This window comes from Eretmochelys imbricata, chromosome 1 (genome assembly GCF_965152235.1).
Source record: "Eretmochelys imbricata isolate rEreImb1 chromosome 1, rEreImb1.hap1, whole genome shotgun sequence".
Classification (NCBI taxonomy): Eukaryota; Metazoa; Chordata; order Testudines; family Cheloniidae; genus Eretmochelys; species Eretmochelys imbricata.
In genome coordinates, this window is record NC_135572.1 from 141,058,204 (window position 1) to 141,077,338 (window position 19,135).

Below are 19,135 nucleotides of genomic sequence, written 5' to 3' on the forward strand. Positions count from 1 at the left end.
CTTCAGGCTTCCCATGCTGTGTCTATATGAATTCCCTACCTTTAACATTATTTTAAATTTTTTTTTACTGCTGTAATTAATAGACACTTTTCTCATGGTACCATTTTTTCTGCTATGACACATACGTCCACGTCATGCTGTGGTACTGAATGCAATCTCGAGACCTGTCTTCTTTGAGCATGTCCTGAGTTCAGTTGGTGCTGTTTCATGTTGCCTTCAGAATGCTCTCTGTTCATTTACAAAATGATTACCATCTTTGTGTCGCTGTACAGAACATGCTAAGGAATTCTGTTGTTGTTGAACTCTAACACCATATCCTACTCAGTGGATCTGTACTTGGATTAACACAACCTTAATATAGTTTCATTTTCCATGTTTTAGTTCTTCAAAGTTCATAACATCATCCTGTCATGTGACATGCACAATTGACCAAAATGTCACAAGTAAAGCTTGTCAAGTTCTTTGGCAGTAGCACACCCAGGTTTCACAGCTATGGCATGATACAGCTGCATGACAGAGTTTGAGGTTAGGGTGCAGCTCTGCAACAGACTAGTTCTAAGGTTAATCTTCTCAGCCTGGAGAAGGAGTCGATGTTCCCCAGCATACCTCCCAGGATATGTGAAGTCTGTTGAGATGTGTAATTCAGTGCTTAACAGTAGGTTTAGTGGACTGTGTATCTGATGCAATTTGGTATGTTTCCATTCCGTTTCCTTTAGATGGACAATAAATCCATACTAGTTTGCCACTGCAGAAAATCTGCACACATGATCAACTACTGAGCCTCCTTGATGCATGATTCAACTGCAGCTATGAACAAGCAGGCATTCCTCCTAAGACCTTGGTCAAGGCACACAGTCTGATGTTCCCAGGCCTAGGGGATTTCCTATTTGGGATTGAGTAACACTTTTCCAGTGATAGAAATTTCCTCAGTATCAATGTCCAGATGTGCACAAAAGGTACTACAAGTAAATCCCACTTGGTTCAAAGAATCCCAAAATTGGCTCTAGTTCTAAATCTAAATTCTTATTAACAATAGCTTTTACTCCAAGTTATAATAATTTTCAAATGCTACCGTTGTCCTTATCATGTAGCTCTTTACCCAGACGACACTCGTAATCACAAGAATTTTGACTGAAAACTGCAAGATCAGATCTTAAATTCACAGGTTTTCTTTTTCCTTCCAAAGTTTCTTTTCCCCTTAATACCCTGTGTGGTTTCCAGGTGAGGCTTTCTCGTCAAGTCCATCAAGAATATGTCACCTAGCATTTTTCATGTTGTCACTGCGATGTTGGCAGACTGACTGTAAGCCATTGCCAAGGTTTAAGGCCTCAGCTGAGCACTGACATATTCATTGCTGGAAACCAGTCTGTTTCACCTGTGTGTTAGTATGGTTCAGATGGGTATTGGACTTTTAACGCGTTTAGTGTTTAGACACTATGAAATGCTTGTAAGTTGCTGCATGCATTAATCTCACTTATAATATCTTTATCATGCTATATGATATTTTAGTTTTTGATTTATGACTGTAAAAAATGTTTGCTCTGAAACTATGAACTCAATCAGGCGGGATCGTCTCCCAACCATCAAGAAGGCCTATCAAAACTAAATGGGCCATTGTGGGACATCACAATACAAAGACTTTGACCTGAGGTTGGCACTCATGGTCATGAGCCACTCCAGACAGCATGATAGTCCTTCTTGAAGTGAAAAGACTCCATAACTTATAACTGTGGAGAGATATAAGATGTCTGATCTCATTTATGAACCTGCTGTTTCTGGCTAAAACTATTGTTTTTCATTTAAAAAAAAATTTTTTAGGGACTGTAATGTCAAATAATCAACCAAAGTTCCAATGTCCAAGTTAAAACAGTGAAAAAAAAACAATCAAACAAAAACCTCAACCCAAAAAAAACCTTTTCCCATACAGACAAATCTGCTTAGGGGCTCTCAAACCAAATAGCTGTCCTGGATGGATGGATGTTCTGCCTTTCCCTCCCACACCTTGTTTCTACTTTGCCCCTTGTTACATAATAGAGTAAACTTAATTTAACAAATGTGAAAAAATGCAGGTTGCTTATAGAATCATGCAATGTAAAGATGCAATATATATATATATATATATATTAAAATATCATTAGGCCACCATTTTTATACATGGAACCTATCAATGCATGATTATGCCCTACAATGTATCCTTAAGCATTTAGCTCAATTCAGTTTTTAAAAGGCTTAACCTATGGTGAACTCACTTCCTTTGAGAGACTATTCCTCAATCAAATACACTGTATTGTTTGGAAGTGTTTCTGCTGTTGGCTAAGTACACAAATATGCAAGTAAAACCCATTGCTCCAGATATAACTATATCTATGACCAAGCAAAATACTGCTTCCCAGATCCTGTTTTCTCTACAGTAAATGCTGAGGCCACAGATATGAACTATTTAGCTGAGCCTTAATAGACTCTCTCAACTGATGCATTTTACATTGGCAGGATGAGAGAATTCTGCGGCCAGCACTCACAGACTTGGTTGTGGAACCTTGTCTTTCAGCTCGTGCACAATCTCAAACAACTCTTCCCTCCTCCAATTCATGCTTGAAGCCTCAACTCCTACAGGAGAGTCACTATTATGAAGACCTATTCTAATCATAAAGGTAAGTAAATTGCTCCTGGGAAGTGCCCATTTGGCAATGGCTTTTGATGGGATAAACAGGAGCAGAAAGAGCTTAGGTTCAGGTGAATTACAGAGAGTAAGTATTTTTTAAAAACAGCAGCTGGATTTACTTTTACCTGCCCATAAATAAAAATGACATGACTCTTTTAGCGATGCTTTCCCAATTGCAATAAAACAACAGAATGCAGTGTATACCCTCAAAACTGACAATTCCTAATTTTCTGGATGAAGAGACCAGTGTTCACATTCCTAAGAGTCTGGTATTCAATCACCACTGAAATAGCCTATCCATTTAATTTATCCAAAGAGATGGCAACATCGTGGATCTGGTTAGAAAAACCTGAATGGAAGTTTCTAAATAGGTTTTCCTTGGGAAGTATGCAATACCTGCTATCATTATCTAACCAACTCCAAGCAGGATCAGGTGATTCTCAACTATCTATCATATGTGCAATAATTTTCAAGATCAATAACTCATTCTCATGTACTCATATGACTCCAGCCACTGTAGTAGCTGGCTCACTATGTTAAATACAAACCTGTATTTTTCCCCCATAAGAAAGTTAACTGTTTTATATAAAGAGTTACAGGAGTGTTGCAATTTTCTATATATTTTGAAGGATTTACATGTTATTTCCTTAACCTTGTTTCTCAGACAAATTCATTTGAGACAGGAAAAATGGAAAAGGAAAAATGGTTTAAGGTTTTCAGCTATTTTACCCATAAACATGACTTACTTCCAGTGTGTCCCCATCAATCTCTCCTTCTAATTCCAACGCACTGCCCACAACATCAGTCAAAATCTCCTTAACCAAGCCACAGAATCTGCAAGCAGTAAGTATCACATCATCAGCAAAGATAACGGCCTCTCTGAAAAAGATTAGCTAGAACTTTGTAATCCATGTGCAAAGCAATACATTTACTAACAAACTGTAAGAGGGTTCCTTCATTTACTTTCCATCTTTACTTTTACTATAGTTTATCTGAGGAAAGATATCAAACATACATTGAAAAATAAAAACCTACTTATCTACAAAGTGGTTTAATCAGCTGCAGTGTACCTAAGGATTTGTTTGGGTTTTTTTAATCGTAATTCTTTTAACTACAATGTTTTAGTTAGCTAAATCTATAGATTAGCCTTAGTGTGGCCTAGTCTTTACAAATGCAATTACAGAAACATGAAAACCAAGATATTTAAAAGTGGCTAGAGATATTCAGTGCCTCAGTTTTGGGGTGCACAATCTGAGACCCCTTGGTAACGGCTGACTTTTAGAAAGTGCTGAGCATCCTACGAAACTCAGGCAGTGGTGCCTGCAGGCATGCGGCTATTACACTGTACATAGCATTGGCAGGGGTGCCTAGGGCTGGGGTCCTGGAAATGGGGCATGGCCAGGCAGGCTATCAGTGGTGTGGGAGCCCTGCTTCAGGATCCAGCCCCTTGGAACCGGTGAGGAGCAGCAGACCTGGCTTCCCCGCTGCCCACTTATGTTGTGCCCCACAGCCCCTCTGTCATGATGAAGGGGTGGGAGGCAGGGCCAAAACTGAGTGAATGGCATTGTGGTCTGGTGTGACTTTAATTTGGCCGCCTTATGTGTATGCATTATGATGCAGTCCTTAATTAAATTATCACATACTACTTTCTCCACAGGACACCTACCCTAAGAACACAAAATGAATGGTACTCATTTAATTAGCAGTTATGCAATATTTTGTTTTAGTTTCATCATTCCATGTGTGGCCCATGCCTTAAATACTGCAAACTATTCAAACTCTGCTTTGAAGATAGAAATGCTAATTTCTGCACATTTTTTCTATGGCACTCATTACTTTAGTGCTTGAGTGCTATACAGCCATTTAGTACTTTATCTTCACAATATCTCTAAAGTGAGGGGGTTTCCCCAGGGAAGCAACGAACAAACAATAGGAAGTACTTTGCGCAACACACAGTCAATCTGTGGAACTCATTGCCAGGGGATGTTGGTGAAAGCTAAAAGTGGAATTGGGTTTAAAAAAGAATTAGATAAGTTCATGGAGGATAGATCCATTAATGGCCATTAGCCAAGATGGTCAGAGATGCAACCTCATGCTCTGGGTGTCCCTAGGTCTCTGACTGCCAGATGCTGGGACTGAATGACAGGGGATGGATCACTAGATAATTGCCCTATTCTGTTCATTCCCTCTGAAGCATCTGGAAATAGTCACTGCCATAAGACAGGATCCTGGGCTAGATGGATGGTTGGTCTGACCCAGTACAGCTGTTATGTAATTGAAGGCAGAGAGAGATTAAGGTCAACATTTTGCACGAATTTTGGGTGCCTAATTTGGACCCAATTTTTGAGAGTACTTAGCATTACATAACACTTAATATGTTCAAAACACAGCTCTCATTGACCTTCTCTTCTGACAATCCCCTGCCTTGTTCACTGCACATTTTCCAACTCCTTCAAACAAATAAGGCATGGGTCCTACACCCCTACTTTACTACACGCTCTCATTCACCCCAGAGCAGGTGTAGCCTCTGCACCGAGTGAGCCAGGGTCCTGTGGAAAAAATATTGTGTGACCATGTAATTAAAGACTGTATTATAATGCATACATACAAGGGGCCAGATTTAAGGTTACACAAACAACCCTAATTCTGGCATTTGCTAACTTTTGAGAGCTTGACTTTACAATCTTAATAATGTTTAACATATTTCTGTGTGTTCCCCATTTTATATAAACACTAAACACAGATTACAGCCCAAAGGAGGGAAAAAACATTAGACACATTAAGACAAACAGAGCTGAATTCACTCCTGGTAGAAAGTCCACTGATGTCACCAGTCAAATTCCAATCCCAGTGGAGTTATAGACCAAATGCTCTCCTAGTACGTCTTCCACCTGAATTTCAACTACTGTACTTATTATTTAGATCTGATATTCTCTGTCTGCAGAGAATATTCAGACACCCATGGCAAACTTCAGAAGGGTTACATGCGAGGTAGTAAGTTAGACTCTCCATTACATTTCCTTAAACCTACTTACCACCACTTTGCAGGGTATAAGGAAGTCCAAGCAGGTGTAATCTACATGCCAAAGAGCTAGAAGAAGGTTAAAGTAGGATGGGGGCTACTTTAACTTATACCTTCGTTCAAGCTTTTTTACATGCAAGTTGTACCAACAGAGACTCCCCTAAACATTGCAAAAGTAGGTGTAGGGACAGTCTGAGTGTAATGGGATCTAGCTCATATCATCTTATATATCATCTCTGAATTCAACCCATAGTTTCTTAATAAGGAAAAAAGTTTCAAGATAAGTGCACAAATGAACTTTTATTTATTATCTGAAAAATTGTCAGTTTTTGTCCTCTACTTAGTGCTATATATCAGTCACCAGTGATGCCATAGCCCTCCCTCTTCCCCCGAGGCCCAACCCCACGGCCAGGCCAGTGTGGAGCCTGGCTGGGGAGCCTGGGCAGTTGTGGGAGCCGCGCAGACCACCTGCCCACGGTGTGGGGGAGCCTAAAGCAGCCCCCGGCCCATGTCCCTGCCCAACCCAGAGCAGGTGGAGGGTCCACGACTCCATGCTGACTCACCACAGCTGCCCGCGTGGCTCTCACCAACTCAGCTCCGGCTGGGGGGTGGGGGAGACACGGGCTGGGGGCTGCTCTCAGTGGGCCTCCCGTACCGCGGCAGGTGGAGGGTCCACTGCAGCTCTCCACAGCTTCCTGCACAGCTCTTATCATGGCCAGGCTATGGCTCCATGGCCCTGCCCCGAGCCAGGTCAGGGAGAGCCACACGGGCAGCTGTGGGAAGCATGGGTCCCTCCATCTGCCCTACGTGGGATGGCTGGGGGGTGGGCACACAGGCAGGAGGATGCTTTCGGCTGCACTCCAACCCAGACAGGGGAACAGTGGGCTCCCCGGCCCCGCTCCAGCTTCTGGCTTGGCCTGGGGAGGGGTATGGGCCCCTGGTTCCCCCACTTTTGGGAAGGCTCCAACGCCCTTTCCAGTCACGTACCATAGAAGTTTTATTAGTGGTAAAATCAACTCACCTTCTACACTGGTCCTCTGTGGAAAAGTAGATTTGAAAGTCATCAGAATTGTCATGGACATAAAGAAAACAACATCGTTCGTCAAACTTGGATATGCTGTAAAATTTCCATCAAAAAAAGTTTTACTCTATATGTTCATATAAGACAGCATGGAAGAGGAAGTAGTAATATCTTAGGAATTATTCAATTTCAGACAACTTTTCTTTTCTCAAGGACACAGTTAATTTACTCACAAATGCAAGAACAGCTGTAATTATTCTCCTTACATATAAAATGTCTTTTGTGTCACCTATGATTTAGAGTTAAATCCTGGCCACATTTAAATCACTGGCAAAACTAATGTTGACTTTGGCAGGGACAAACCTCATCCCAAATGTTTTTGGTTTTTTTAACCTTTCTTAGTAGACTCACATGATTTCCTAGTATTTGACGGCCCATGTGTGGAAACTGAACCAATTTAACATCTATTTAGATTCCAGGGCTGTCTTTGTTTATGTTAACAAATTTAGTTTATACTTCTGTTACATTTGCAATAAACCTTAAAAAGGAAATGGCAACATACATTAGTGCGTAAGCTTCTTAGAACTCTTTAAAGACCAGATTAATGCGCAACCACATCTGCCATTGAGGCAAGACCCTTTGTCGAAAAATTGCCTCTCTTTGATCACCCCTGCACAGAACCCATGTAAATGGGCTACGTGCTGAAGAACTATGCAGGAACTGGGAGAAATGGAATCCACCTTCAGTCCATGCACATGGAAGTCCTATGGTCCCTTCATAGCTGCTACTAGCTTTTGGATTGGAATAACTTCTGAATTGCAAAACATTTTGCATCCTCCATACAGGAGTTCATAGTCACAGGATCTGCATAACTTCGAACTCCTGCAACTCCTTCCTCCCTTGCCTGAGCAGTCACGAGGCTCTCCCTCCACACTAGACTGCACAGAACGGTCATGAAGCCCTGTTCAACTAAGTGTAGAGTTTGCAGAGATCTTTTATGTGTCCACTTTGTAAGAGAACCTCTGCAGTTCAGCTGCATTTCATAATTATATTTTCTTCTCCCATTCAATAATTTTTGACAAGCACTTTACTTATGTGTATGAGGCACCTTATTTTGTAAAAGCATTGTTCATTTGAGAACATGAAATAATTGAATGGTCAATATTTTGGGTTGCTGTAACATTTAAGGGTAACACAATAGTGCCAACATTCTAAAATACATATTAAGAATTCTGCCAAAACAAAGAAAACATTCTGTATAATTTTTTTAAAAAGTTATATTTAGTAATAATTCTACTCTGGAAACATAACATGCGAAGAAACCCCCATTTTTTGCAGCCAGCTCTATTACTCTACAAAACACACAATAAAACTCTCCATTTCAAATGTCACTGAATCAGTTGGCTTTGACGAAGCAATCTCCAGTGTAGAAATATATGAGGCAGATTAATCTATCTGACTAAATTAGAATAATAAACAAAGTGAATTTTCAAAGGTTATACACAGGTGAAACAACTCAGTATCCATGCATATGATTTTCAGTTTACTAAATATAACAGAACTATATAAGAATACTCAGGTATTTAAGATTAACTGGCTACCATAAAAAGCGATTACATTTGACAAAGGTGTGAACTATGATTACAAGTACTATTCTATATTAAATAACTGGTGAGAGTTTCAAAAGCATGAAGAGGTCAAAATAACTCAAAATCAACAAATACAAACGTTAAAAGAAATCAAACCTAATTCAATCACATATAAAACTGTACTTCCCAGGGTTTTAGATTAAGAAAGGAGCCAAAGCAAATAAATCGTCACTATTTAATTAAAGTTACCGTGCTAAGCAATGATTAATCATGCTAACTAAGCCCATTGTAAAGTAATTAATGTGTGTTTTAGAAAATTAGCACGATAAGGGATTCCTTATCTGGTGATGGTGCACACCAGCAACAATAATCATTTCATTGGTCTTGGAACCTTTTGGGACCAAAAATAACCTAACAATTCTCCAGTGCAACAAAGGGAAAATCCTGGCTGCGCCCATCTCAGTTGCACAGGTGCAGAAGGACTAGTGTTGGTTCTGCAGTACTGAAGGTCAGGTAGGCAGGATTTGAGTGCAAGTGTCACAGTCGGGGCCTGGGTGACCAGGCCTAACGGGCAGGGCTGGGGTCAGCAAGTTAAAGAAGTACGGGCTGGATGAATGCACTATAAGGTGGGTAGAAAGTTGGCTAGATTGTCGGGCTCAACGGGTAGTGATCAATGGCTCCATGTCTAGTTGGCAGCCGGTGTCAAGTGGAGTGCCCCAGGGGTCGGTCCTGGGGCCGGTTTTGTTCAATATCTTCATAAATGATCTGGAGGATGGTGTGGATTGCACTCTCAGCAAATTTGCGGATGATACTAAACTGGGAGGAGTGGTAAATACGCTGGAGGGCAGGGATAGGATACAGAGGGACCTAGACAAATTGGAGGATTGGGCCAAAAGAAATCTGATGAGGTTCAATAAGGATAAGTGCAGGGTCCTGCACTTAGGACGGAAGAACCCAATGCACAGCTACAGACTAGGGACCGAATGGCTAGGCAGCAGTTCTGCGGAAAAGGACCTAGGGGTGACAGTGAACGAGAAGCTGGATATGAGTTAGCAGTGTGCCCTTGTTGCCAAGAAGGCCAATGGCATTTTGGGATGTATAAGTAGGGGCATAGCGAGCAGATCAAGGGACGTGATCGTTCCCCTCTATTCGACATTGGTGAGGCCTCATCTGGAGTACTGTGTCCAGTTTTGGGCCCCACACTACAAGAAGGATGTGGATAAATTGGAGAGAGTCCAGCAGAGGGAAACAAAAATGATTAGGGGTCTGGAACACATGACTTATGAGGAGAGGCTGAGGGAACTGGGATTGTTTAGTCTGCAGAAGAGAAGAATGAGGGGGGATTTGATAGCTGCTTTCAACTACCTGAGAGGTGGTTCCAGAGAGGATGGTTCTAGACTATTCTCAGTGGTAGAAGAGGACAGGACAAGGAGTAATAGTCTCAAGTTGCAGTGGGGGAGGTTTAGGTTGGATATTAGGAAAAACTTCTTCACTAGGAGGGTGGTGAAACACTGGAATGCATTACCTAGGGAGGTGGTAGAACCTCCTTCCTTAGAAGTTTTTAAGGTCAGGCTTGACAAAGCTCTGGCTGGGATGATTTAATTGGGGATTGGTCCTGCTTTGAGCAGGGGGTTGGACTAGATGACCTCCTGAGGTCCCTTCCAACCCTGATATTCTATGATTCTATGAGATTAGACAGTTGGCAACTCTAGACTGAGACCTTGTACTTTTATCTTGCAGCCTGAAGACTTCTCTATAAATGTCTCCTAATGTAAGAGATGTCTTCAGCTGGCCTCTTCCAGCCCTCTCTTGTCCTTGTTTTTAAATACAAAAGTGTCAACCACGGAAAAGAAACTAAAATTTATTTCCCGGAAATCTAGCTTCCACTAACACGGAACTAACAAAGTTTAAACAAGATTGCACCAATTGAGGGTTGGTTTAGCTCAGTGGTTCCCAAACTCTGGGTTGTGACCCCAGATGGGGTTGTGGCAATCCCTATTGCGAGGAGGATGCCATTTTGCTCCACACAGCATGACCTCACATGTACAGTGCGTGCCAGGTCATGATGCTCTACAAAATGGCATCCTCCACACAGCATGACTTCACATGCACCATACATACAAGGTCACTCTCCGCAGAGGATGTCATGTTCTGGGACAAAATGGCATTCTCCAGGCAGTCTGGGGTCCTGGGAGGAAATAATTAGTTAAATGGGGTCATGGTGGCAAAAAGTTTGGCAACCCCGGCTTAGCTGAATATAAGAATTGTAAATACAGTTCAAAATACTGATTTTCAAAATAAAACTCTGACATTTTAGGTCAGACTGTACAGCAGAAACTCACTGCTCTGCTTGACCTAAGGAAAGACAGACAAGTCTTACCTGTTACAGTGTTTTGAAGCAGTTTAGGTAGAAGAAAAATGTAACAGCAAATGAAAAGCAGAGTTCATTATCTCAAATCATAAGGCATGATCATCTGACATAAGCGAAATATAAAATGTGAAACCATAATTAGTTATTTTCAAACATACCAACCTTATTCCCCTAATGGAGGAAGCTGTAAAATTCCATTCATGAATCTGTTTCTGTAAGGAACAAAGATCTAAGTCAACCACAGGTTAGTCTCAGCTTGTTATTTGAAAGCAAAGTCACGCAATACATAGAATCTTGTCAAGAATAGCCACAGCTCCATTTTCTTATTTGAAAGGATGAATAGATTTGGGTAGATGTAGGACCTACATTCAATGCTAGTTTTACTCACTTGAGGAAAAGCAAATTTAAAAATATCACAATAAATTAAGATACATATTTTCTAGTGTAAAATTCAGTTTCAAAAGCAAAGTTGAAGCTTGAAGTGTAATTTACCAAACAGTGCATCTTTGTACTGATTGATTATTCCTTTCATATTAAAAAAAACCACATAGGGCAGATCCGCTGCCCTTCTCTTCCCCTTTAGGAATAGAACGCTGCCGTTTTCAGCAGACAGAGCACTAGCGTAATTGGTTCCTATGACTTCTCTTCCCCTGGAAGCTCTGGCACAGAAATAATTGGAGGCAGAGAGGGAGATGGACAGAGTGTGACCAGAAGTACTGCCCTCCAGCTGTCCCCAGCGAATGGACGGTGTCTTGGTTACTGTTGTCAGCTAACATAGGTTAGGGCAGTCCACAAGGAATCTGCTTTGTAAGGTAAAATTGTGTCATATATGCTGTGGCCTGAATTGGGAGTAGTGCACAACCCCACCACACCAGGTCAGGTTAGATTTCAGGGATGCACAAACATTTAAAACCTTGATCCATGATTTGGTCATCTCTTACTTTGGTTATCATAACCTGTTTGGGTATCATACCTCTTTTCCAGATCTCACCTCACGGAGGCTGCAAAAGCTGTCCTCCTCCTCATGCCTCTCCAACAATATCTCCCCCTTCTTGATCATTCTGGGCTTTCTATTCTCCTTTCTCATCAAATTAAAGTTACTTCTCACTTTCAAGGGTTTGGACAACTTCATAACTGTCTGCATCACATCTCTTTACAAATTTGCTCCTACACCCTCTCTCATAACCTCATATTCCAACAAAGTTTTTCTCTTGACTTTGTCCTTCACCGGCTCATGACCTTATATCTTCGTTCATGCTGCCCTCTACATTTGGAAAACCTTTACAATTTCAACAATGCCATGCACATTGTGGTGCTTTATCAATAATAACTAATAATGAATGTAGGTTATGCCTGAATTGTATCTCTGTAAAATCATGTGCTAATGTAAAAAACAAAACTAAAGAGGATAATAGTATCAAACCCACTACCCAAAAGGACTTCGATAGAGCATGTTCTAGTGAAATGAGCCCAGGACTGGGAGCCACAAACACCTGAATTCTAATCTGAGATCAGCTACTGAATAATCCCATATCTGCAAGTCATTTCACCTTCTCTATAGTACCTCAGTTTCCCAATGTGTAAAATGGAGATATTAATTATCCTACATCACAGGGATGTAGAAAGGTTTAAAGTGTTTCTAAAGTGCTCCAAGATCCATAGGTGAAAAAGGAGCCATATAAGTACAAAGCATCATTCGCGATGTGAAATGTGTTTGCCATGTGTCTTACCACTTCAGGGGGCGAGACATGCCACAGAGAGACAGTTCTCTCTTCTGCTTCATTGTTGATTGACACATATGCAGGCTGGTAGACCTTAGTTGGTTCTATCACTAAAACCTAAAAAAACCCAAAGTTCTGTTTAGTGAACTGTAACAGCAACTATACCGTAAAATGTCAAGAAGAATAATGATATAGGATAATAAGCAATCTCAAACCAGACATTAAATATATATTTTTTTATTTTATAAAAATCCATGTTTTTTCCCTATTTACAATAAAACAATATTATTGTGGTATTTGTTATTGGGCATCAGAAGAGGGCATCAGACGTTCTTAGGTTGGTCAAATGACTACTTAGAAGAAGGGAGATTGAAAAAATGCTAGATTTTGGTTAGTGCCATTCAGTAAGATCTGGAGAAATTAGGATTTATATGTTACAACACTTATTTAGGCATCTTACTGGAAATCTCAGTCCATTAGTTGTTTCTTTCGTTGCCTCAAAAATGATATCTAACCAGAAGTTCAGTCTCTCTTGTCTGGGAGAATGCTCGATGGGGAGTTTCTTGAAACGCTGAATTAACAACAGGTTCTGCACTAATGACCTCAAGTACCTAGAACACATACAGTCAGTCAAAGGTTGGGGGGTGAGCGGGGGGGAAGGGAGAGAGAGAGAGAGACTGAATGACTCAGAATCCCCCTCCCCCCCCCCCTCCCCAAGCTTTTCAATAAGTTAGTAGCTCACATGTAATTTCAAACAAAATTAAATGTATTCTACAAGATACGGTCATTTACATATGACAGTGTTGGTTTTACAGATTTATAGGCCTGATATCAAGCTTAGACATGAATCTATAGTATGCTTTTGTGCACATCTGATTTGAGAAGTACATGGTTACATGGATCCCTATGTAGTGATGCCAATGGACTGATCACATGTGGGGGCAGAATTGGTTGCGCATATCAAAACTTAGAAGAGAATTCTACTTCCGTCTGAGTCATCTCCACCATTCTCCTTCCCTTAACATACACATTTCAGGGGAATCTAAAACCAGCTCTATCAGTCTGATGGATAATTTTATTTTCTATCAGAGTAAAACCACAATAAAGAATCAAGTTCAGATTACAGAGGTGCAAAAATTTGAGATTTAGAAATGTATTAAGTCATCTGGTTCATCCAATTGTCTGTGTAGGATTGTTCCCTACTGGACATTTTCTAGTATTTTGTCTAGTCTAGTTATAAAAATCCCAAAAGATAGGGCTTTTGACCCAGACGATATATGTACATTTAATGTAAGCACACACTACTTACCAAACTGGAGGCTTCAGTTTGAACAGTTTCTCCGCTGCTTGCACTGCCTTACCAATGTCACTGGCCAGCATGCTCACACTGAAAAACTGTCCCACATCCCAATAATTATTCATTTTTTCCAAGCTTCCTTTTCTTCCCAACAAACTGTTCAGCCGCACACCTGGGAAATTTCACATTGAAAGAAAGCTTCTATTTTAAATTAAATTTTTGCCTATTATGCTATCACTATAACAATGATCATTCAGAGGTGGAATTGTCCTTAATGAAAGAATGGGGAGTATTTACTCCTACCTGGAGATTATGAGCCAGATGTTTGACCCCATTAAGGCTACTCTGTACAGCTGTGGTGACAAAACGCAGCCTTAAACGTGGCTCAACTGGCCAGTGAAGGATTTTTTGTGTATAGGGCCCCTGTAGGAGCTCTTACACTACCTCTCTCCCGGCTCCGAGTGTAGGGGATGTACCTCGGTGCCCCTATGCCCCAGAGAGCCCCACCTGCTGGAACAGTCCCTAGGTCAGGAGCTGGTACAGACTGGTCCCAGGATTGAGGTGTAAAAGTGGTTAAAAAGCCACTTTTGCATCCCCCTGACCTCCTTGGCTGCAGGAAGGGCTGTTCTGGTGCAGCTGAGGATCCGAGTCCAAACGTAAAAGTTTGATTTTTGGCTATTATCTTTCTAGAACGCAACTGAATCTACAATACAACAGTTTTATTTTATAGATCTATTTATATCAGGGAGTTCAAGCTCTTAAACTTTGGGGAAATTAGAATCTGAGTTGGGCAATTGGCTCCTAATTCTGTAATGGGCTAAACCAAATTCATCTCTGCACTGATACGGGGGGGGGGGGGGAAGGGTCATCTACCTGATTAAGTGTCTGCAGTGACACACAGTGTCCCTTAACTTATACCTTTGTTGCAACGTCAGGTCTGAACCACTGCACCATCTTCCTCCACCTCTGCTGTGTACTCTAATTCCCCCCCCTGTGCCCAGAGCTCCTGAAGGGGTGGCACAGAGCTGTCTCTGCAGCAATTGTAGGGGCTACTCTTATCTGGGGTCTGTTCCCTGGGGCAGATTTATGCTTCTTCTGTGGCCCCTTTTATGTGGGTGTAGCTGGCATAAAGGGACCAAGGGGCAATGATGAATACACCTCAGACCCATCTCTGCAAAATAAAATTGAACTGTTCTTTATTAAAGAGAACACAAACTTCTTGGTTTTTTACCTATTTTTCTTAGTTCCATAGAGGTTTCAAACTGCTGCCCTGCCACAATCAGCAAAACTGCAAGGTTAATTCCAGAATACAGACTTGACTGGAGCTCAAATCCTTTGCGGTACCTGCAGAGACAAAGGGTCCAGAGCTCATGTCTTACTGTGCTTTAAACATAAAACACAGCACAGTTGAGAAAAAAGGGGCTCATAGCCCCCTGGATGAAAGTATTTTTAGGGACCGTGTAACAAGTTCATTACTTTGTACCAACACCAGTGGGTCTCAACCAGGGGCACACAGAGGTCTTCTAGGGGGTACACCAACTCATCTAGATAGTTGCCCAGTTTTACAAGCTACATAAAAAGCAGTAGCAAATCAATACAAATTTAAGTTGCATACAGATGACTTGTTTATGCTGCTCTATATAGTATATACTGAAATGTCAGTACAATATTTATATTCCAATTGATTTATTTTAAATTATATGGTAGTAATGAGAAAGTAAGCAGTTTTTCAGTAATAGTGTGCTGTGACACTTTTGTATTTTTATGTCTGATTTTGTAAGCAAGTAGTTTTTAAATGAAGTGAAACTTGGGGGAATGCAAGACAAATCAGACTCCTGAAAGGGGTACAATCATCTGGAAAGGTTGAGAGCCACTGATTTAACCTGTCGTCAGAGAAGAAAGGTGAGGAAAGGAGAGGAGAGGAAAATATCTGCATACAATTTTGTATCCCATCAATTTGCATGATTTGGAAGAAGGAAAATCTGAGTTAGTTATTTTAAAAAATTAACATTTAATGCAACAGAATGTCATTTTATTCCATTGGTGATATAGGAATGCCAAGGAAAATGCAGCAAGATGTTCTTTCTTAGTGAGAATTTTACATAAAGAGCTGTGAGTTACACATGTTCTGTTACTTTATGTCTCTTTGCCCCAAATCCTGTTCCTTAGTAGCAAATCTCCCATGAACTTGGCTAAATCATCTAGGGCCAACTATTTTTATGCATTTATTTTATTTCAGGAGAGACCCATTTACATCTTGGGGGTTCTTTATTCCCTGCACATTGTAATATTACTCTTGCTTGAGACATCTCTTCTGAAAAAAAAAAAAAGACAGTATTTTACAGTAACTATCCAGAAAATACACCATTAATCTGTATTGCAGAAGTTTGAATAATTACTGTACAATATGCAGCTTACATCTCTCTCTCTTCCCACATGTGTGCACCGTGACTGCATTAGCAGACTTTATTATGGAGTTTATCAACGCAGCTCCTTAAACTCACTGGACAACTTGCTATTGAGCAACATGAGACATCTCCTTTCTCAGCACCCCCTCATGGGACTGAGGATAGAATTCCTCCCTGTGCAGAAGACCAGCATGACTCCGATACACTACCTGCATCTCACTTAAACCCTCAAAGTGGGGTTTAAGTGAAATGTAAATAGCGCTAGGTCTTCTGTGGTGTCTCTGCACAGAGGTGACTTTTACCCTGAATTCACTGTTTGTGTGGCATTCCCAACACATACCAATACACAGAGAAGAGTAAGAGACCAGGAATTTGTTTGCCTTAAAAAAAACAAAACAAACAAACCACACTAAGATACAGTTGGCCAAAATGGAGATCCTGACTCAAAGTTTTCTCAATTCTGACTAAACCAAGTGCAAATTTTACTTCAGTAGGAGTTTGCTTAAATAAGGACTGTGAGGAAGTAAAGACCTTGGAGTTTAGCCTTATAATTTGGCATAGTCTTGTTTAGATAAATTCTGCTGTTTTTTCAAAGCCAGATGAAAAACTTTGAAAATGCTGTTAAATGGGTTTGCTTTTTCTGTTACCATTCAATGGCAATGTCTCGGCTACTGGTATCTTTACAGTCAGAATCAAGGAATATGTCCTTGTAGATTCTCCCGCACAGGCAGAACATATCTGGAGCAGGGTGATCACAGGTCTGCAGGACTTGAAGCATCACTTGTAATGCCTTCCCTCTGTCGCCTGTATTGTTCCTTCTAAAATCAATGCAGAAAATGACACGAATGAGTTCAAATCCAAAACAGCAAGTTTGAGATGCACAGTAGATTTAGTTTTTGCTGTCATTCCCCTGAAATGTAATTGTGTATTGGCTGGTAGAAATGAAACTCTGTTGTCATAGGGGAACTACTTGTTCTTCCATCCATGAATAGACAGGTGTTGGGCATGCTGTGAAAGGGAAAACAGCACTTCACATGAGGCTCAGTCCGCACAACAGTTGCTACAGGGTAACAGTCGTATTTCCATGGTAGTCAATGGGACAACTCACTGTACTATACCTAACAGTGTCTACAGGCATGGACCCATAATTCAGAAGTGACCACCACCAGCCAGTCCTGTGGTGATATTGACTGGCTGTGCAGGAAAGCCAGGTTGATCTCTCTTTGTCCAGCAAGACGAGGGAGATCAACATGAAACCTTTGGGGAAACGGATATTGAGGGACATAGTACTGAAGTGAACTACTTTAATTCCTTGATTAATTTGTGGAGGTAAGAGATAAAAAGTGTAAAAGATCTAAAAATTAACAGCTGTAATGAGCATCTAATTAAATGTAACATTTAACATGTAACATTCATAGTCATCACAAAAATCAAGCTAGTAAAATATTATATACTCTTAACATTTTTGTTAACATAATTTCAGAATTCCTGGCTAAATAAACCCAGATTTACCTTGTAGTTTTCAGTAAATTTAAAACTCACTCTCACTATTTACATCAAAAAGGCATGTGTGAACAGAAAAAAAATGTCAGTGTGAACAGGAAAAAAATGTATTTGCAAGTGAAAAGCAATCCTGGTTTTAGAGCTTAAAATCCACTTACCAGCATTTTGCTAATCACTAGAATTCAAACTATTTACCAACCCATTTTCAGATCTGCTTATGGTTTCCTGATCCCTAGTATCTAGGTATACAGAAACAGACTTACGCTTAAGAACATCTATGCTTACTTTGTCAGCAATGCTAGGGGCTCAGAGCTGCTTCTGGTAATTTTAGAAATTTTTTCCGCTGAAAGGATTGTACCTCCAGTAAAGCTGTCCAGTTCCTTGGGTAACCAGCAGATGGAACAGGGCCCACGAAACATACATACAGCAAAACATGTTCTTCTGAGTGTGAGACGTGCAGGATAAAAGTGTAATATGGCTATACAGATTTGTAACTAGTTCTCTACATTTTTTGCTGCCTGTGATGCCAGAGGCATGATATAAACTGTACAGTAGCAAGTACCAGAGAGTTTTAAAAGAGTGCATTGTTTCTTCAGATTGAATTTGAACTACTGTCATGAGAACATGAGTCAGTCTAATCCATCATAAATATAAATACAACCATTCATAAAATAATTGGCATTCAAAAGCAGCACTTTCTGTTTACTGTGACTTAATACATTCTGGAACACTTACTTGCACTAATAAAAAATAATCAATATGCATATCAAAGCAGTCTTAAAATGAGGATGAGGTCTGATAATGACTGCTGAAAAAATAGCATTACAGCATTACAATATTTATTGCATCTCAATTACTCCATATCAGATTTGCACAGTTTATAAATACAGATGGACAACCCAAAGTATCACTAAGTATATTAAAATCTACAGCAAGAAATAGGCCTAGAATTATTTACAGCAGATACTTTAGTGGTGTTCCACATACACTTTCATTAAAAACACAGTACTGATCCCACTGAAGGCTAATGGGGTTATATATGTGTCAATGAGGGTATAATTTGGCCTGCAGATCCTTTAATACTGGTGATAATGCATACGTGATGAGAACTCAGCTTGACTTTCAGATTATAGGTTGAACTTGCAGGGCTCTAGTCAGGAAAAAAACATTTTTTCTTGAAATTCTGCAAATGTTAGATACAAATCATATAATAAATATAATATAATGAACTGCATATAATATATGCATATAATATAGACACATAATAAACTGCATATCCCCATGATGCCATTTTTACAGAAGAATTGCATTTTAAAACACTTATTGCTTTTTAAGGAGAATAAGTTCCTATGGCTTTCATTACCAGTAATAACTAGTTATTTACTAATGAATCCCTTGTATAATGTTATTCCCAACACTTGCTAATAGCTTCTCTTTGTATGCTAATACATTGTTAATAATCAGTGATTGCATCCTCCTTTATCTTTAATATGAGTAAAGATGGAACTGGGTGGGGGCTAAAAAGATATCACACACACCAG

The 19,135-nt window shown here is 40.2% G+C and overlaps 1 protein-coding gene across 2 annotated transcripts in view; it reads right to left on the reverse strand.

Annotated features, from left to right (window-relative positions):
* The window catches only part of MAP3K15 (mitogen-activated protein kinase kinase kinase 15), a 133,654-nt gene that overhangs the window by 42,836 nt on the left and 71,683 nt on the right, over positions 1 to 19,135 (reverse strand). For both annotated transcript variants that reach the window (XM_077816560.1, XM_077816551.1), the window contains 8 exons: positions 16,739 to 16,909; positions 14,915 to 15,027; positions 13,696 to 13,855; positions 12,847 to 12,997; positions 12,396 to 12,503; positions 10,828 to 10,877; positions 6,706 to 6,801; positions 3,409 to 3,496 (listed from right to left, as the gene is read on the reverse strand). In XM_077816560.1, coding sequence (XP_077672686.1) covers positions 3,409 to 3,496; positions 6,706 to 6,801; positions 10,828 to 10,877; positions 12,396 to 12,503; positions 12,847 to 12,997; positions 13,696 to 13,855; positions 14,915 to 15,027; positions 16,739 to 16,909 — 937 coding nt within the window. The remainder of the gene's footprint in view (positions 1 to 3,408; positions 3,497 to 6,705; positions 6,802 to 10,827; positions 10,878 to 12,395; positions 12,504 to 12,846; positions 12,998 to 13,695; positions 13,856 to 14,914; positions 15,028 to 16,738; positions 16,910 to 19,135) is intronic.